General features: G+C 30.5%; 1 protein-coding gene across 1 annotated transcript in view; it reads left to right on the top strand.

Moving 5' to 3' along the window:
• LOC136985262 (guanine nucleotide exchange factor VAV2-like) overlaps positions 1 to 19,877 on the top strand; it is a 162,135-nt gene that overhangs the window by 32,405 nt on the left and 109,853 nt on the right. Inside the window, exons 2-4 of the mRNA XM_067282513.1 lie at positions 12,031 to 12,147; positions 12,227 to 12,285; positions 18,600 to 18,674. Coding sequence (XP_067138614.1) covers positions 12,031 to 12,147; positions 12,227 to 12,285; positions 18,600 to 18,674 — 251 coding nt within the window. The remainder of the gene's footprint in view (positions 1 to 12,030; positions 12,148 to 12,226; positions 12,286 to 18,599; positions 18,675 to 19,877) is intronic.

Here is a 19,877-nt window from a genome sequence, read left to right as displayed (position 1 = left end):
CACATGTCCAACAGTTTTGCCCATGTCCTACAGTAAAACCTGTAAGACATGAAATATCTCTTAGATGAAAAATTGCATTTATTTTGGCATTATCATCAAATGTTTCCTACAAAATATTCTGTCTGAAACAGTATCTGTGAGAATATGAATGGAAAGCTACATTTTATGCATCTTTTATTAATTCACATTAGTTAGAACCTGCCAAAAAACAGCAACTTAAACAAGTATGAAATTGAAAAGTCTGACCTAAAATATTAGGAGTGAAATCAGATCTTTCAGTATTTATTAAAATGGATTTTAGAGAATAGTTTAGTTAAATAACAACATAAGTGATACTGATTTCATAAATTGTTTAAAAGACATAAAATATATGATTGAGGCCTAATTATAATACACACAAGAATTACAAGTAATATAATTGACAATAACTTACTATTGAACAACGAAGTTAAATATGGTAAACTTAAATAAGTAATCTTGACTATGCACATTAAGTAATACACCAAATTTAGATTTAAACATCTTTTAGTTCCAGCTTGTGCAGAAGTATGTACCAAGTTATAACTAGAGTGAATGTTTTTGTGAGTCTTCTCCTATTGGCTTTACTCCAATATAAAATTTTTAGTGTCTAAAAAGAACACACTTCTCTATTTGATTTTATGTTTGATAAGGATTTCAGTCTTCATTTATGCTATATTTCACACATTTGTATTTTTAGCCCAAGTCCATTTCAGTTTTAAATCAGCAGAAAAATTATGTTTTTTTGGTGTATTGACATGTTAAAAAATATATATATATATATATATATATATATATATATACACACACACACACACATAGGAAATACCGTATTTTACGGACTATAAGACGCACCTTAATTTTTAAGCAATTTTTTTAAAAAAATACCTATAAGACGCTACGGACTATAAGACGCACCTGAATTTTGGAGGCAATTTTTCGAAGTAAAAAGTGCGTCTTATAGTCCGTAAAATACGATATATATTACTAAAAATGTTGACTACCACATCATTAATTATGACTAAGATAATTGCAAAGAGAGTTTGAAAGTATTGAATTCAATGAAGTAAATCACCAAGATGGCATCTAAAAGTCTATTTTCAGTTGAAAAAAAACCACAGTGAACCACTTAGAACATTTATGCTTTTTTTTGTTGATTCAAAATGTATGTGTGTATGTGTATATATATACATATATACACACACACACACATATACTTTTCACCTTAAGCAGGTTTTCTGTCTTAGGTAGGCTGGAACAAAAGAATGCTCAGTTTCAAGATGTAAACATATTTGTTATTTTTTTTAAATGAAGTTTTAATCTACATGTAGTATTTCTTTACATTCATTGAAATAAACTCAAAATAAAAGAAAAAGGGTAAAGAAAAATAAGATATATATATCTTATTTTTCAACAAATATGTTTACATCTTGAAACTGAGCATTCTTTTATTCCAGCCTACCTAAGACAGAAAACCTGCTTAAGGTGAAAAGTTTATAAAGGCACATGCAATTACAGTATAGAGTCATTTATCCGAACACCGGTTATCCGAACGTTTTCCAGTCGGACTGTGTCGTGTCGAATCGAACTTTTTTGATACTAGATTTACTTCTAAAGTATAATTTTTGTTTTTATATTTTTCAATATATTTATTTCATTTGTATAAAATAAAGAAATAATTTTTAACGATACAATAGCCTCGATTATTATTATAAAAATTTTCGGTTAGGCTTAAAATCGACGAAAATTCAACACGAAGCGACACGCAATGGAGAAAAATTTCATCGTCGGACAGGTTAATATATTTTTTCGTACATAATCAGTTATCCGAACAACCCCAGTCCCCAGTTGATTCGGATAAACAACTCTCTACTGTATAGGTTTTACAAATTTTACTGTAGGATTTCATATTACAAGGACAATCCAGAAAGTAACTTACATTTTAGAATAAAATAAACCCCAAGTGAAATGAAACATTTTTTAAAAATGAATAACGAACCTACTGGAACTGGTATAATAAAGAGAAAACAACACCTTTCTTAAATTCCAGCAAAAGTTTAACTATATAAAAACGTTTTCAACTGATTTCATTAGTCTTCTTCAGTTACTCGAACAAAAAAACAAAAAGAACGAACCAAATTCAAATTTACAAAATCACGAGAATGGAAAGAATTCTCGTGATTGCGCAGACTATGCAAAAACGATGTACCGATAAACGGTAAAAAATGCAAATTCTTGACAAAAAAATGCAGATTCTTGACAAACTATATATAATATCACAATCTTACGTTATCCAATGAATATTACATTATCCAATGAAAATCCTCTACCGAGAAGACCAAGAGATCCTAGAAGAAGTCAACAATAGAGTTATCACATTGACTACGAGCATAGAAAGAAATTTAAAACGGCGATATATAAAGAAACTTAAATGGTTATTCAAATGCCATTACATTAAACCACGTACGAAATTAAAAAGCTCCATTACCGCATGGGATGACATCACACCACCACAGTGTCTTATTAGAGCACTAGAATATGGTCCTATGTATGCTCCCAACCCAAAAATAAGTCCGGATACCATCATACCTAATATTGAGCTACTTATCTCTAATTTGGGTCACACTAACCAGGATTACGTACGTTGGCAAACAAGGTTTTTGGCTGAAAGAGAGAAACGGGCTAGGACGGGCTCCGGACAGTTTCAGAATTATATCAAGCAAACGAGAGAATGGCTGCGGAGGAATGAAGTGATTCTTATAAAAGCCGATAAGACTAAGGATATTGTACTTGTTAAACGGGATACATATGCTCAGAAATTGCAGGAGTATATTACTAACACAGAATGAGTTATTGCTCCGGACAAGCTGTTAGAAAAATTACACAATAGAGTTAAGAGGTTTGCCAAGTCTCCGTTAGCACGCCTTTTGCGTTTGGACAATATCATTATGAAGGCACCAAGACCACCAAAGATCTTTGCATTTGACAAGACGCACAAACCAGGCTATCAGATAAGACCCGTCGTGGAAAAATGTAATGCACCCACGTTCGCACTAGAAAAGCAGCTTGTCAGATTTATTCGGGATAAGATCCAGGATTACCCTTATTGCATCAAAGACTCCTTGCAACTCGTACATAGAATGAATGAAATTATGCTTAAGGACAGGGAACACATGACGGTTATGGACTTTAAGGCCTTGTATCCCTCGATAAAACTCCCTCCGTGCTTCTGCGCCTTAAGGGACTTCTTGTTTAACAACATCGTGAATTCATTCAAATACAAAAGGCAAATTTTGGAATTAGCTGATCTCATCTGTCATTCTTCTTTCTTTGAATTTCAAGGGAAAACATACATGCAAGGAAGGGGAGTCCCGATGGGTAGTCCCATATCAGCGATGCTCTGTGAATTGGTCCTACGAAACCTAGAATGCAATATATTACCTTCATTCCAAGAAGACATAGTTTTCTATACCAGATATGTTGATGACATATTCATCATATGGCATAATGATCGCAATACCCGTCGCTTTCTTGATGCAATCAACAGCAACCCCTACGGACTCACATTGGAGTTGGACCAAGAGAGTGACTTTAGGGTTAACTTCTTGGACTTGACGATCACATGTAGGGATGGGGAGATACAGACGGATATCTTCAGGAAACCGGTATATCAACCTAGCATCATACCCAGAAACTCCGTGGATCCTGAACAGTTTAAGTTAGCGGCTTTACGAGCATGGATACAACGAGCTTACACACATTGCTCAAGTATTTGCGACACGTACAAGGAGTTGGAGTACGTAAGAAGCGTAGCAACACAGTTTGGTTATCAGAGAAGGGTAGTGAACCGTCTAATTACGGATATACAGAGACGTAAACATCAACAACACAGAACTGAACAGAAAAAAACAGTGGTCATGGACTATATTCCGTTTATTAAAAGTATTGTTAAGAAGGTATCCAAAGAAAGGAACTTACGCATAATATATAGGCGCAACCCGACAGTATACCGTCTGTTAAGGAATGATAAGAGGAAAGAGAAACCAAATGAGCTAACAGGAGTGTACTCAATTCCAATCAGGGACCAACGTTTTAAATCCGATCCAGTGTACATTGGGGCCACCTTGCGTGGTTTACAGCAAAGAATAAAAGAGCATAAGCAATCAGTTAAGAGGACAGTTGACAGCACAGTCCTAGCAGCATTTGCTAAGCAACAGGAGATCACGGTACACTGGGATAGTGCTTCCATCATAAAAGCCACTAGATCTAAACAGGCCGTTAGACATTTGGAGAAATTAGAAATATATAGGGCACAATTAACATCCCATTGCATCAACCACAGGGACGCAGATGGGCTATCGTCTGCTTGGAAATCATTCATTGGATAACGTAAGATTGTGATATTATATATAGTTTGTCAAGAATCTGCATTTTTTTGTCAAGAATTTGCATTTTTTACCGTTTATCGGTACATCGTTTTTGCATAGTCTGCGCAATCACGAGAATTCTTTCCATTCTCGTGATTTTGTAAATTTGAATTTGGTTCGTTCTTTTTGTTTTTTTGTTCGAGTAACTGAAGAAGACTGATGAAATCAGTTGAAAACGTTTTTATATAGTTAAACTTTTGCTGGAATTTAAGAAAGGTGTTGTTTTCTCTTTATGAAACATTTTTTATTATATACATTTGAAAGCCACATTCTTAAACTATTTTTCAACATAGTGACCATTCAAATTGAGGCACTTATCATAACAGTGCACCAGCTTATTAATTCTATTGTCATAGAATTTTGCCACCTGAGACTTTAACCACTCATTTATGCCTGTCCTCAGTTCCACGTTGTCATCGAAGTGCTGCGTAGTGAGCTACAACTTTGTGCATGGAAACAAATGGTAGTTGCTTGATGCAAGATTTGGACTGTATGGTGGATGATCAACGATCTCCCATCCAAAACCATCCAAGAGCTGTTGAGTATGATTGGCTGCGCGCAGGTGGGCATTTACATGAAAAAACAAAATCTTGGAACTTAATTTTCCTCGATGCTTGTTTCAAATCACTCTTCTTAAACTTTTTTAATGTTTCACAATATCTCTCAGAGTTTATCGTTGAACAACGTTTGAGGAAATCCACCAGAAATGTTTTGGGACAGGAAATTCCTTCTTGTTTCAAAAAACGATCACCATGATCTTTCTTACTGACAATGTTTGCAAACATTTCCTTGGTTTTGTGGGAGAACTTGTGTTCCCCACTCCATAGACTGGTTTTTTGTCTCACAATTCACATGTTTTATCCAAGTCGCATCTTCAGTTATGACACGATCGAGAAAAGAGTCACCATCTCTGTGTAGGCTTCCAGAAATGTCAACAATGCTGCCATGCACTGTTTTTTTGTGGTCATCTGACAAGATTTTCAGTATCCATCTGGCACAAAACTTAGGATAGACTAGCTTGTGCATTATAACTTCATGTAACAAACTCCGTGAAATTTGTAAAATTCAAACAATGTTTGTTAATTGTGAAATGGCGGTTTCACAAATCTTTCCATTGATTTTTGTCACCAGTTCATCAGTCAAAATCCTCGGTCAGCCACTTTGCTTTTCGTTGTGAATATTAGTGTGACCATTTTTAAACATAATGTACCGTGCCCTTGCTTCGTCTTCACTCGTTGCATTGTTTCTGTACACCTCACAAAGTTGCTGATAAATTTCAATTGGTTTGTTGTTTTTGCCAACTAAAACTTAATCACTGATCACACTTCACAACTAGTAGGATTTTCAGTTACAGCAGACATTTTAAAAATTTACAGTAGACAAAGCAAAACAACACAAACCACATGCTAACACAGCTGAATGCGTAATGAGTAAGGTTGTACCGATTAATCGGTAAGTAATCAGTAATTGGCCATTTCATTGATTAATCAATTTGAATAATCGGCCAATTTTGCATTTTAATATTTTTGTCGGAATGTCACGTATGAGGCTAGTAATAAAAAATAATAAATTTCTGTTATATATTTATTATATATCACACGACAAACTGAATATTAAAAAAAATTTAACCTATTCAAAGCTATATCTTTTATTTAAAGCTTAAACTTTAAATATAAAAACCAATAAAAATTTAATATTCAAACTTTAAAACCCTTAAATTGTGATGCAAAAACATGAAAATTTCATCATTTTCAGGGCATAGCCTATTTCTTGCCAGCTCATAAACCTCCAGTGCCGAAAATTCTTTCACTTTCGATGAAAGATGCCGGGGCACTTAGATATTTCATAGATATTTTGATAAAATTAGGAAAAAGTTCTTTTGAACTTCACAAAAATGGGTCACTATGTGTTTGTATAAGAGGTAAATGTAAATATGTTTTTAATTCTTGATCGAAACGTTTGTTCGTTAGTTTCATTTTTCTTCATTTTTAAAAATATGCTCTTATTTATTTTTTTCATTTACCAGAAGCTAATTCATCAAATAAATTAGAAAAACTTAGAGATTCTCCTCCATCTTGATCATCTCCAGAAATGGAAGCTTCAGGATTCAATTCTTCTTGAGATTTTGAATTATCAACATCATCTAACTTGTAAGCTATCGATTGCCCATATTTTTATTTCCTCTACCATATTTTTTTGTTTTTTTTTTTGAAATTTTATTTTGAATCTTGAATCTAATAAAGATGACAAGCATAAAGACTTCTATATATGCTGAAAATCTTTTTTTTTATTGAATTATCTAGTCCTATTGTGGTATTAATGTCACTAAAGGAACTACTGCCCTTTACTTTTGATAATAAGAATAATTTCAGTCTGTATTGTGTGAATTATTGAAGATGAGGTGGTTTCTCGGTTGCTGGCTTCCACAGTAATTTCTTCAAATGGTTTTAAAAGTAGAACAATTTTTCGACAAGAGACCACTAATATGTGCTCAACGTGGAAATTTTATTATCTATATCATACGTGACAAGGACTTTTTGCTGTTCCAAGTTTTTTGGCAACATGTAGTATGTAGAATTCCAGCGAGTAGAAACATCTTGAATTAATTTGTGTTTCTGCAAACCTAATTTGTCTTGCAAATCTTCCAATTTGTTTATAGCTACAGCAGAACGATTAAAATGTGTGACAATATTTCTATTAACTGTGATTATAGTTTTCACATCTTATTGAGAAAATTTGTATTAGTTTAGTGTCAGCTGCAGTGTATGTGTAAAGCATGATAATGCCTCTAAGTTGCAATTCCCGATTCCAGCTACCATATTTGCTCCAGAATCTCTCAGTACTAAGAATATCTTTTCACTTTTTAACTTATACTGTTCAAGAATAATGTTTATCTGTTCACTGATTCGTGTAGCTTGTGTGTGAACCTTTAAAGATAATAATTCCCAAAACAGCTCTTTCTTGCTGAAAATCATCCTTCAACCAGTGGGGCTGTTACATTTAAAAACAGAGAATTATTTGTAGTTGCTGTCCAAATATCAGTGGTGAAAGAAATATATTTTGCGTCATCAATAGCTTTCTAAATTTTTGACTGAACTTTTTGAAATATATCAAGGGTGATATTTTCAGAAACATGTTTTTTGTTGGGAATATTGTAATTAGGAACGATTTTTTTTAGTAATCTTTGAAATTCTAAATCAGACACAACAGAGTATGACTGTATTTCTACACTTATCATTTCTCCAATCAAGTAATGAACCTCTTTGGATCGTTGATCGTTTATATCCCACAATTTTTTCTTCTCCATTAATTGAGTTAAAGTAGCTCGTCTTTGGATACGACTTTCCGTTGTTATTGAAAAACATCCACTTTCTTTCGTTTCGGAACTTTCTCTTTTCATCTTTTAAGTTTATTTTAAAAAGTTTTCACGATGACATTTTTTTCAGATGATTTATTATGTTTTCAGTGGTAAAAGTTTTAGCATTTTTTCCACCTCTCGATATAGAAGCCTGGCACAAATTGAACTCGGGAATCTTCTCGTTTTTATCTTTCCTAAAAAATTTCCAAGCAATACTGGAAGCCGTGAGGGGTTTGGATTTGGCTATTAATTAAAATTAAAAACTTTTCCAAAGTAATAATTTATCATTTTAATTTAATACATAAATCTGAAAAAGCTTCATATTGAAAATTATTTTTATCATATGAAATTTTATATTTTTATTAAGAATATATAATTTTGTGCGATAATAATCGTAATATAATTACCTATTAATACAATAAATTATTAACACTAATCGGCCGATAATGCGTGACCGATTAATCGGTAATTGGCCATTTTGCTTATCGGTGCATCCTTAGTAATGAGTGAAGGGACATTCCGATGCCAAAATGGTAACTAGCCCAATCTCACACCCCTAGTGACAGGTTACTTTCTGGATTAACCACATACTGTATTTACTCGCATATAAGACGATCTCGCATATAGGACAAGGTGTGACTTTAACGATCAAAATAAGGAAAATTAGATTTATTAATACAATTCTAATTTTATTTCATTTAATCACAAGTAAAATATCAGATGCACATAAATGCACACATTGTCCAGCAAAAATTACCGGCATTTTAAATTTCAAGGAAAAATCTTGTAAAATTGACAACGTAATTGGTTCACGTAAAGCCGGACAGTCGGGAACCTTTTTGCCAATTCTTAACAGTCGAATTCACTTTTCGTCGATTACACTTACGAGTTTCTTCGAATTCCGATTTCCAAATAATCGCCCGTTTTTGCGTGGGGACGAATTAAAATTTATATCGGGCTCCCGTGTAATTTTGGAATTCAATTCAAAAAGTTTTATTTTCCTATTGCTATTCATCTTTACTCCTGACAATACACAAGAACGATTCAAATGACCCAGATAAAATTACTTTTGTTTTTAAACACCAGAAAGTGAGAATCTGGTAAAAAAAATGCAAATACACATTCACAAAAATCATTGCAAAAACGAAAAGAATCCTTGCTGGCGCATATAGGATGACCTAGGTTTTCGAAGCAGTGAAAAATGAATAAAAACTTTATCTTGTCTGCGAGTAAATACAGTATTTTTGGCCCATAAATAACAAGCATTGTATAGATCAGTTGATTACATGCTACTTTCTCTTTTTGAGTTTTATTTTCATAATTTGAGATATACTAACTTTGAATTATCCAAATTTATACAAAAATTTTAAATTAACTGTATTTTTATAACACGAATTTAAATACGGATTTAAAGGAAAATAGTTGTGTAGTTGAATTAGTCAATAATTCAGATTAATCAGATTAAGCTGTAGTAATGCTTTAAAGCTTTTTGTATATCAGAAGATAAAATGATTTATCAGTCTATATGCAGTATATAGCATATATTTAATTATATTAATTGCTTTATTGCTAAGTTCTTAAATGATCACTATAAAAGTAATAGTGAAATAAATAAAGATTAAATAATTTAATAAAATGTTAGATGATATTTTCCACTATTTATTATTTCATTTTAAATATAAAAAAAAGAGTCTTGTAAAATGAATTATTATTATAAAATGTATTTTCAGTTTGACTAAAGTTGAATTAACAGAATGTCTCACTTTGATTAAATTTAATCAGTAATAGCATGATTCACTTCCTGCTGTTAAGTTTTCATCACCTTCTGTTTGTTTTATTTTTAATAGAGTGCATGTTATAGTCCTAAACATAAAATTAATTCTGATTATTTTTTTATTATAAAAATGCTCTAGAAATGTCTGATGATAAAACATGTTTTGTACAAGTTAATCTGATTTCAACAATTTAAAATTATTTTTTAAAGATTTTTTCATAAAAAAGAAAAGTATGTATGCTTTTAAAGAGTGTATCAATTCAGCAAAGGTTATTTGCTGCAAACATATTCAATCGTGTTAATTGATTATCATTAGAGAAAAGTAAATGCTATTCCAATAAACAGGTCAGCTTATTTTAGGTATAAAACGTTTTCAAGTCTGACTCATCTTCATTTTTATTAGTTTAGCACTTTAACATTATCATAACGTGTTGATGATCTTTGTTAGGTTACACATGGCAAAAATACAATAATCATCAATAGAATATAAATAGCAAATTTGAAATAAATACAAGAACAACAGTTTCCTAAGAAACATTTTTAGGAAACTGTAAGTTTACATATAAATAATGAAGAAAAATTTAACATATTATGTTCTAAAAATGTTGTTTAAAAACTTGTCCTTATATTTATTTCAAAATTTGTAAAATGTGGTTCTACCATTTATGCTCTATCGTAATATTCTTGCTGTGTGTAGCCTAATGAAGATCATTTAACATGATTGAAAATGCTTGTAGTAAATACTTTTTGTTGGGTTGATACAGTGTGGGTTCATCTGATTAATTTACTATCCAGTTTGCTCAATAAACTTTTTAATTTCAACTATATAAATAAATGCAGTTTGGATTTAAGTATAACAGAATCTTTGATTATTTTAAAAATAATAATTTGATATTCATGTATAATTTGGAAAATAATACATTATGATATTTTATTTGAATAATCTTGATAACTTGTTTAAAATTTTCAAATTATATGTTTTGGAAATTATACAAGCCATATTTATATTAATATATGACTCAACATAGAAAACATTAGTGCAGGTTTTTGAATACAATTTATGAATAATTGTTAAAATATTCATAAATTGTATCAGATACAAAATAAACCACAATTAAATTTTATATATTTTTCACGAAGTTTATCGTGCTGTATTAAACAATTTAAAAGCAATTGTATCTGATATTTTATGAAGCAGATGTTCATTTCATCTAGTAAAAAAAAAGTACTTTAGAATTTCAATGTTTTGATGGTAAAAATTTTGGAAGAATTTTAAACATTAGATGAATTCTGTTAACTAGATCCAGTTACTTTTACCAAATATCAGCAATAGAAAAGTCAACTATAGGATGATGATTTTAAATCTTAAATTATTGGAAACTAATTAAATTTACAGGCACAAAATACAGCATTAATTAAATTTACTATAAGATAAAAAATATAAAACTTAAAAAGTGATATACTTTTTATTTAAAGCTTATTTAGGTATAAATCAAGTAAAAGAATTAATCTATCCAATTCTTTTATTTGATTAAATGTATCAATTTAACTCTGAGAAATGATTTAATGAATTTTTATCTAAGATGATGGACCAGGAAAACTCTAACAAAGTGCTTAGAATGTGATCGTATAAACTCCAATAAAGTTTTTCTATTATTTCGTGATAATTGATAAAAAAATTTTAAAACTTTGAATAAATTTATATTATCTTTTGAGTTAAACACAGTAGAGACCCAATTATCTAAGGTAATATGGACTGTGTTAGCATACCTCAGATAAACAAATATTCAGATGACATAGAATGCTTGGTAAATTATTAATTAAACTGAATTTGGATGCATTAACATGTGTGATATATTGTATTTTTAAGTTAGACCTATCTGTTGAACAATTCAATTTTACAATAAAACATTTTAAATTTTATTTACAACTAAATTTATTAAAAGAAATGTAAAATTATGATTACTGTTTAGATTTAAGATTTCTATAATCTTCCTTAAAATTTGTATTATTTTGTGAAGTCACTAGGTAAACTGTGAGAACTTAGGTAAAATCCAAGGTAAACTGTGGAAACTTGTAAACAAAGACAATGAAATTTACAGATATTGTCTGAGTCACATGGAGGTTGAGTGGGACTAGAGTAAGTTTTAAAAAAAAATTACTCTAGTCCCACTCAACCTCCATGTGACTCAGACAATATCTGTAAATTTCATTGTCTTTGTTTACAAGTTTCCACAGTTTACCTTGGATAATATAGAATCTCAGTTCAATTGGTCTTATTTAATCATGACACTACTGCAATAAATAATAGATTTAAAAACCTGACTACATTTAGTTTTTTTATATAAATAATAGTTTTATTACTAAAACTAAATATAATTATTTTGAAAAATGGAAGTATTTTTAACTGTCTTATATACATATATATATATATATATATACTTTTTTAACAGTTCCTTTGTTTAAAAAATATCCGAACGTTTCTTCAGACGTGTCAAAATATGTTTGATATAAAAGCCACAGATCTTTTTGAACCATATATGTTGTTTGATTATACAGATTTTGGAAGGGTAAGTTGTAATTATTTCAACTATTAAAATTGTTGGAATTCAAATGGATATTAATATATCTTCAAACTTGTTTTTTTAGGTGCTGCATACATTATCTGTCCTATCTAAATCTAATAAAGTTGAAGCTATTGGAATAAGGTAAATAAAATTTACAGATATTTAAAATGTTATTTTATAATTGTATTTAGTAAAAAATCAATTTATGCAATTAACACGTTGACTGCCACGTGACTTTTTAGGATTCTGTTGTAAAACGCCAACTTAATTTAATTATATTATATTATTAAAAACTCTAATCAGAGTATATAGTAATAATCAAATAGCATATAGAATGTGTTTTTCTTAAAATAAAGGTATTACGAATTATCTCGTAGTTGGCTTATGTAACAGAAAGCTCTTCGCTAAAGCCAAACTACGAGTTAATTCGTGCACAGACACGATTCGTCCTGTCACTTCGCTACAGCCAATCGGAGATGTGCGTCTAAATTCATTAGTAATAAATCGGATATAGAGGCGAGCACATCACATTTACGTCTTTTTTGAGAGTGTTATTTTTTATTTATTTTTATAATCAAATTATAAATATCCCAAAATGGATAAGAAAAGACCACTGACTAAAAAACAACTTGATTACTACACTAATCTAAGTGATTCAGAATCTGACAAAATTTTTGGTGAGGATGGGGGAGTTTATTTGGCAGCGAAATGGTCCTGTTACTGTATGTAAATGGAAAGACAAACGAGAAGTCCTTACCATTTCAAACATGCACGTTGTTGAAATGGTAGAGGTGTTCAATCGCAATGGAAAATGTTCGATGAAACCGAATATAATTCGAGATTATAATCATGGAATGTCTGGCATTGACGATCAGATCAAATGCTATCGTACTACACAGCTCTAAGAAAGACTATTAGATGGCCCAAAAAGGTTGCATTACATATTATAGAAATATATATACATAATGCGCACAAACTCTTTCAAAAAGCAACTTCTTCTAAAATAAAACTTATAAAGTTTAGAGAAGCATTCGTCAAAGCGTTGATTGGAGAAGAGATTCAACCAGTTTCAAAAAAAATTAAATTGCAGAAGCTCCACTATTTACAGAGTATCCCATCTACTCAGAAAAAACAACATCTGACAAAGCCATGTCGAATTTGTACCAAAGCTAAAAAACGCCGAGAAACGCGTTATTTCTGTCCAATCTGTCTTGAGAAGCCAGCCCTTTGCGTAGAAGATTGTTTTAAAAATTATCACAAACAATAAAAATATCGTTTTGCTTTTGATTTTGAATAAACATTTTATAATATTTTCTGTTCGTTTAAATTTATATTTCTGTTTTATAAATTATCACAAACAATAAAAATATTGTTTTGCTTTCGATTTTGAATAAACTTTTTATGATTATATTTTCTGTTCATTTATTAATAAATGTTCTGTTCATGTAAGCCAAACTTGATTTTTTGTTCTTGCCCCTGAAGCTATCTATTCATATTTACACTGATATACTACGAATTACATCGTAGCTGCACAAATATGGCAAGGAAACAAACTACGATATAACTCGTAGGTGGCGTCCTAGGCAGAAACGGTAACTACGAGTCATCTCGTAGATGGCAGTCAACGTGTTAAGAGACTAATCAAATTTTATGATTGAAATTATATTAATAGGCTACTTATCTAACAAATAGCTTGTAGTTATTGTATTGCAACATTTTGAATTGTTGTTTAAGTTTTTGAAATAAATTAAGATTTCTTATAATTCACATTCAACCTTTAAAAACCAGTAATAATAATTGGGAACAAACGTTTTCGACCGTTAACTCGGTCTTCATCAGGTTCTAACTATTGAGATTCAAAACTGTTTCAGAACGTATTCAAATTTTCGAATAGAACCGTTGCGCGTTCGTGTTACGTGTTGTTGACAATGCGCAATACGTGTGTCGAAAAAACCACAACGTAATTACATTCCATATATAAACGAAGGGATAGGGATGTACACTAAATGGAGCTATGGGGAACATCCCCTTCGTAACAAAACTTCCAAACTTGAGAAATGTTACACGCATCTTTAGAATTAATGCAGGTTGTGCGCAGTCCAGCCTTATATATTTCCAGAGTTTCCAGGGATCGCAGATGGTTCAATCGGTGGGATATTTTAATCAATTCCGCATTTTGCAGATCAGCACTTATGCCCGGGGTCGAGGCATAAGCAGAGAGGGTAGTGGTGCCTCTGTTGCGGTCAATATCATACTTATGCTCGCGTAGACGCTTGTCGAGCGACCGCTTCGTTGAACCGATGTATACCAGCTCTCTTTGGAATCTGCCATCCCATAATGGTACAGAGTATACCCCCGGTATACTCTGCTTATGCCTCGACCCCGGGCATAAGTGCTGATCTGCAAAACGCGGAATTGATTAAAATATCCCACCGATTGGACCATCTGCGATCCCTGGAAACTCTGGAAATATATAAGGCTGGACTGCGCACAACCTGCATCAATTCTAAAGATGCGTGTAACATTTCTCAAGCTTGGAAGTTTTGTTACGAAGGGGATGTTCCCCATAGCTCCATTTAGTGTACATCCCTATCCCTTCGTTTATATATGGAATGTAATTACGTTGTGGTTTTTTCGACGGTCGAAAACATGTGTTCCCAATTATTATTACTGGTTTTTAAAAGGTTGAATGTGAATTATTTGCTTACACCAGTACAGAAGTCGAACCTTTAAGATTTCTTAACTGAGATTAATTGGCTGTAGTTTAAAATAACTATATTGACTTATACTATTTTTAAATTAATATTTTTATCCTAAAATTCAATAAATAATATTATTAAATTAGGAAATCAAACGCAAATTTGATCTGGAAATTATGATTGGATGTAACTTTTTTTTTAAAGAATTTGCAGGGCTTAAAGTGACTCTCTTTTTTAGCTTTTTTAGCTTTTTTTCATAGCTCCTCTCTTTTTTAGCTTTTTCTGAGAAAACTGCACTTTTTTAGCTTTTTTCACTTCCCATGTGAAATTTTTTTTTCGTAAATGCACTCAGGAGCGAAATAGCAACCAGCACTTCCTTGTATGCCTTATGGACCATGCGCGACATGTTAAGGCACTGTTGTATACACATGTAGTGTACTGCATTTATATAGACTAACAAAACGAGGAGCTTCCCAAAGCTTGATACTCTGCACATGCTGTAGGAATTTGCACGTGGGTTCTCCTTGCTTGTATCCTTGTGAAATACCGATCTCCGCAGCGCTTCGATATAATCACGCTGCATTAAGTCAAGTACACTTCTAGTTTGAGTTAAGAGTGATTTTTATACAGCATTATTTTTAGCATTTGTATTTATTTAAGCGCAGTGGACAAAAGAAAGAAATAGATTTTATTTAATACTAACAGTAGAAACTCATGTTTTAGCAACGGAAAATCGTATAGAACCCAATACTTTCTGAAGTAAGTTGCTAAGCAAACTTCTTCCCAACCGCCTGCTATTCTTTAGCTTAAACGATGACATTTACTCGTTTTTGACTACCATAGAAAAACCGAAAAAATAATTGTTGAGCGATAATAAATTTGATTTCTACTGTTATTATTAAATAAAACGTTGTAGGACACTCGTTTCAAAGCTTGTATCTTTCTAGCACTCTGTAAAATTAAAGATCGAGCGAATCTCGTGCCAGGAAATACAAGATTTTAAACTAATATCCTAAATATTAATAACTTCTGTAGAGACAATCTTTAGACAAAGACAAAAGTTTGGTTTTAAGTGGGTGCTTATATATTTGGCATGCACCATGGTTTTCTGCATTCTAACGGTGTCCTTCATTTTCCATTTCGACAAACTATAAAACTCTTCATGCACGTGCGCATTCGAACAGCTGCGGTCAATCCGGCACCAAATTAAAAAATTAATTTGTAAATATTTAGCGTCGAAAAACCGCTATTTTCACTTTAATCTAGCTTTTCGATATGCTTCTAGTCGAACTCAGTCAAAAAATTAATTTAATTATAATTTATTGAAGATTTTAATATTTTAATATTAGAAAGTAATTAGCATAAATTACATGGTGTCATGTCTCATCTTCGCTCCCGTTCAAGTTTATTGTCCTATACACGCGCCAATGTTTGTTTTTACTTCTGCTGGGGTTTTATTTCAACCTCGACCATTTGGTTACGCAAAGTGGGGAGACGGGCATCATGTGATCGCGTACCTGACTTTTTACAAGTTTCCTTACCTCGAAAGAAACTTATATTTTTTCTCGATTTTAATTATTATTAATTAACTTTTTTGATGGATTCTTATATCTTTGTATTATCTAAAGTTGCAGATATAGATGCGTAAAACTTTATTTAAAAAATTGTTTTTCTTATATTTTAAAATTCAAAAATAAATTAAATATCGGAAATGCTAAACTATAAGTACAGTGTGTTTTATGTTATCATTGCGAACAGATACAGCCAATTATTTTATAAACGTATTTATTATTTCAATTTTTATAAATTATTTAATTTGATGCAACGTAATCAATTAATTACTGTGGCGCGTTAACATGGGCGTAGCCAGGAAAGGGCATGGGTGGGCACCCCCCCAGTTAATCTGGTGCCCCCCCCAGAAAATTACAGCTTCTACTAGGCCCCCCATAACAACACGTTTATTAATATGGAGGCGAGACTCGATTCAATTACTTTTTCATTTCAGACGTTAATTACAGTGTTATTTTAATGTAATTTTATACATAATGTATGTTTATTATAATTAATAAATCTATATAGGAATAATATCTGTGTCTAATAAAACAAAGCGATTATAAAAATGAAAAGTGTGTGTTCCATCTCGATCTTTTGTAAGCGAAATTTTATGATTTTAATTTTTAAAAAATGAGATTTTTATTTATAATTTCTGTAATTTGATCTATAAGAGCAAAAAACTAAACTTATCAAATATCAACTCTCTGTAAATAATTTCATCATTTACTTATTAAAGTCGGATTTGTTAAATTTCATGGGATTGTATTATTTTTCAACTTGAGGATAGTAGAAAGCTTTGTATATTTTCTCCCATGAACGTAATAGACTCTGCCGGTTCCCCACTGTGAAGGACAACAAACTGCTAAATGTTTAATTACATTGTTTTCATAAACTCTCTTCTCTGTCAGTTGTGGGTCAAATGACTAACAAATTGTTTTATTGTATTCAGGGGAATAGATTTGGAGACTAGTATTACCAGTAATGAATGCTGTAATTTTATTTTTAATCATTTAAAAAATATTGATAAAATTACCAAATAAATGATTGGGTCACAATTACTAGTCGTATTGCTATATAACAGACGTGGGCAAACGAGACTCCAAGAGTCGCATGCGGCTCTTTTTGAATTTTATGTGGCTCTTGCCGAAAGTGTTAATTTCTGCTTTTTATTATTATTTTTACAGTTTTATTTTCACAATTTTGTGAAAAATATGTTTATTAAAAAAATTCAATACTTGTTCTATATTATATAATAAAATCCAGGTACAGAACTGCAGTACAGAATTAAAAAGTACAGAACTGCGGCTCCCACTTTTGCTTGCCCACCCCTGCTATATAATGAACATGCAACCCACTGATTCTGCCAGAAGTTGTTTTTTTCTTCTTTAATTACATTTTTTTTATGAAGAAATCAAAAAATGTACCTTGAAATAAATGGCATTTGAAATTTGACATGTTAACCTAGTATATCTCACATAACCCAAAATAATCAGTATTTCATTTGATTTAAATAATTAAATAATTTGAAAGAAGCATATAAATTTTGAAAATTATCAAAATTAAAAACAATAAAGAAAAAATATTTAATTAGTATTAAATTATTTAAAATTAAATAAAATTTTATGGTTATTTTCAGATTATTACATAGATATAATTTAATTTGATCAGATAAATCAGTTAAAGTTAATTTAATTTTTAAATTATATATTTTAATTTTTATTATAATAAATTACAAAAGGTTTTTAAACATATTTTAATAATAATATAATAATAACAATAATATAAATTATGTACTGAAACATTTGTTTACAAATGAAGAAAAATAAAGAAATAGCAAAAAACTATCTCAGTTGGAGGTTATTCACTTTACCCCCACTCTTTAAAGCTCAGATGTTTTCTGTTCAACAATTGAGTTGTTCAGTTAAATAATTTAAAACAATTTTTTTGTTTTAAATAATAATTTAGTTTGTGAAATTATTTTTTAAGTAAAAGCAGCAAAGATTCTCATGTTATGTTTAAGTGGGCAGTTACTAATGGATCTTTTGCAAGTAGTTCATATGAAAAAAGTGAAAAAAAGGAAATCAGTGATGCAAAGTTTTTATGGTTAGGAAATTAAATTACTTTTATAATGTCTAACAAATTTGGATCAGAAAAAAGCACTCAATGATTTTCATGTTTAATTTTTTTTAAAATCATTTTTAGGGGTTTTCCATCATATGCAAAAACCCATGACTATTACAATGATGACATATATAGGAATCTTGAAGATCTTGCAAAGTAAGATTTGTTTAATTTTTTTTCTATTATAAGAAACTAATGAAATGTTTGTATAAAGTAATCTAACACATTTTATGTAAGTTATGTTATGTTTAAAGTATTTATCTTTTCATTCATTAATAATTTATATTCATTAATAGTTCAGTAACAAGAAGTGCACATGGGGGATTAAAATTTGCTCACTTGGAAAGAATTAAAACAATTAAATGAAATTTAAATTAAACAATATATTGTTTATAGTTTATATTTTGTATTCTTTAATCTTAGTTTTATTAATTTTACATATTTGTTGTTATTACATATTACAGTAGAGTCCCAGAAACTTGACTCTTGATAACTCAACATTCAGTAACTCATGTTGTTCAAAAACAAAGTACATATTTAATTTTTACATCTATAACTTAAACCTAGGATCAAATAAGTTATTGCTCTTTGTCGGTGATATTTGATAATAGTATTAATTTCACGTGTTAACAAAATATAACCTTTTTTTCTAAAGTGCCGCTGCAAAATGCCGTGACATGAATGTCACTAACTCAAAAGTAGTCACTGAATAGTCAATTTTTTTAAAATTAAAATTTAACTACTAATAAATAGTCACTAATGATACATAGTTAATACGTTTATGAATTTGCACGTATAATATCTACAAAAATTTTGCTATTTAGATTAGCATCATAGGTTTTCTCATTTTACTGTTAACACTGTTAACAAATAATGACTTTTATAAGTCATCATTTTTGGTAACTTGCTGATTTTTCAGTCAACATTAGGTCAAGTTTGCAGATCTCTACTGTACTTTGATATTTTAATGGGATTCATTTTATGTTTGTTGTATTGGAACAGCTATTATTGTTCTAGCAACATCTCCTGTAAAAAATATAATAAATAATGTTTATTTTTCATTGTTTCCATTGTTCCTATTTATTTCTTAGTCTACCATATTGTGTTAATCTAGGCTACATCAATATTGTAAAACTTAATAAAAAATATTATGATAATGTGGTGTTTTTTAAAAGACCATTCTTTTAAAAATCCTGTGCATGAGTCTGTTAATAATAATTTAAATATAAATTATAAAGAATAATAGTTTGGTATAGGAATCTTTCAGAGATCAAACTGTCTGAAAAAAATGAAAAATGCACACACTCTTGTACCTATTCAATATTACAATACTGATACAGGATAGAAAGAGTTTAAAAA

Source organism: Centruroides vittatus, unplaced genomic scaffold (assembly GCF_030686945.1).
Source record: "Centruroides vittatus isolate TY-2023 unplaced genomic scaffold, ASM3068694v2 contig_1208, whole genome shotgun sequence".
Lineage (NCBI taxonomy): Eukaryota > Metazoa > Arthropoda > Arachnida > Scorpiones > Buthidae > Centruroides > Centruroides vittatus.
This window is presented reverse-complemented; position numbering and strand designations above follow the sequence as displayed.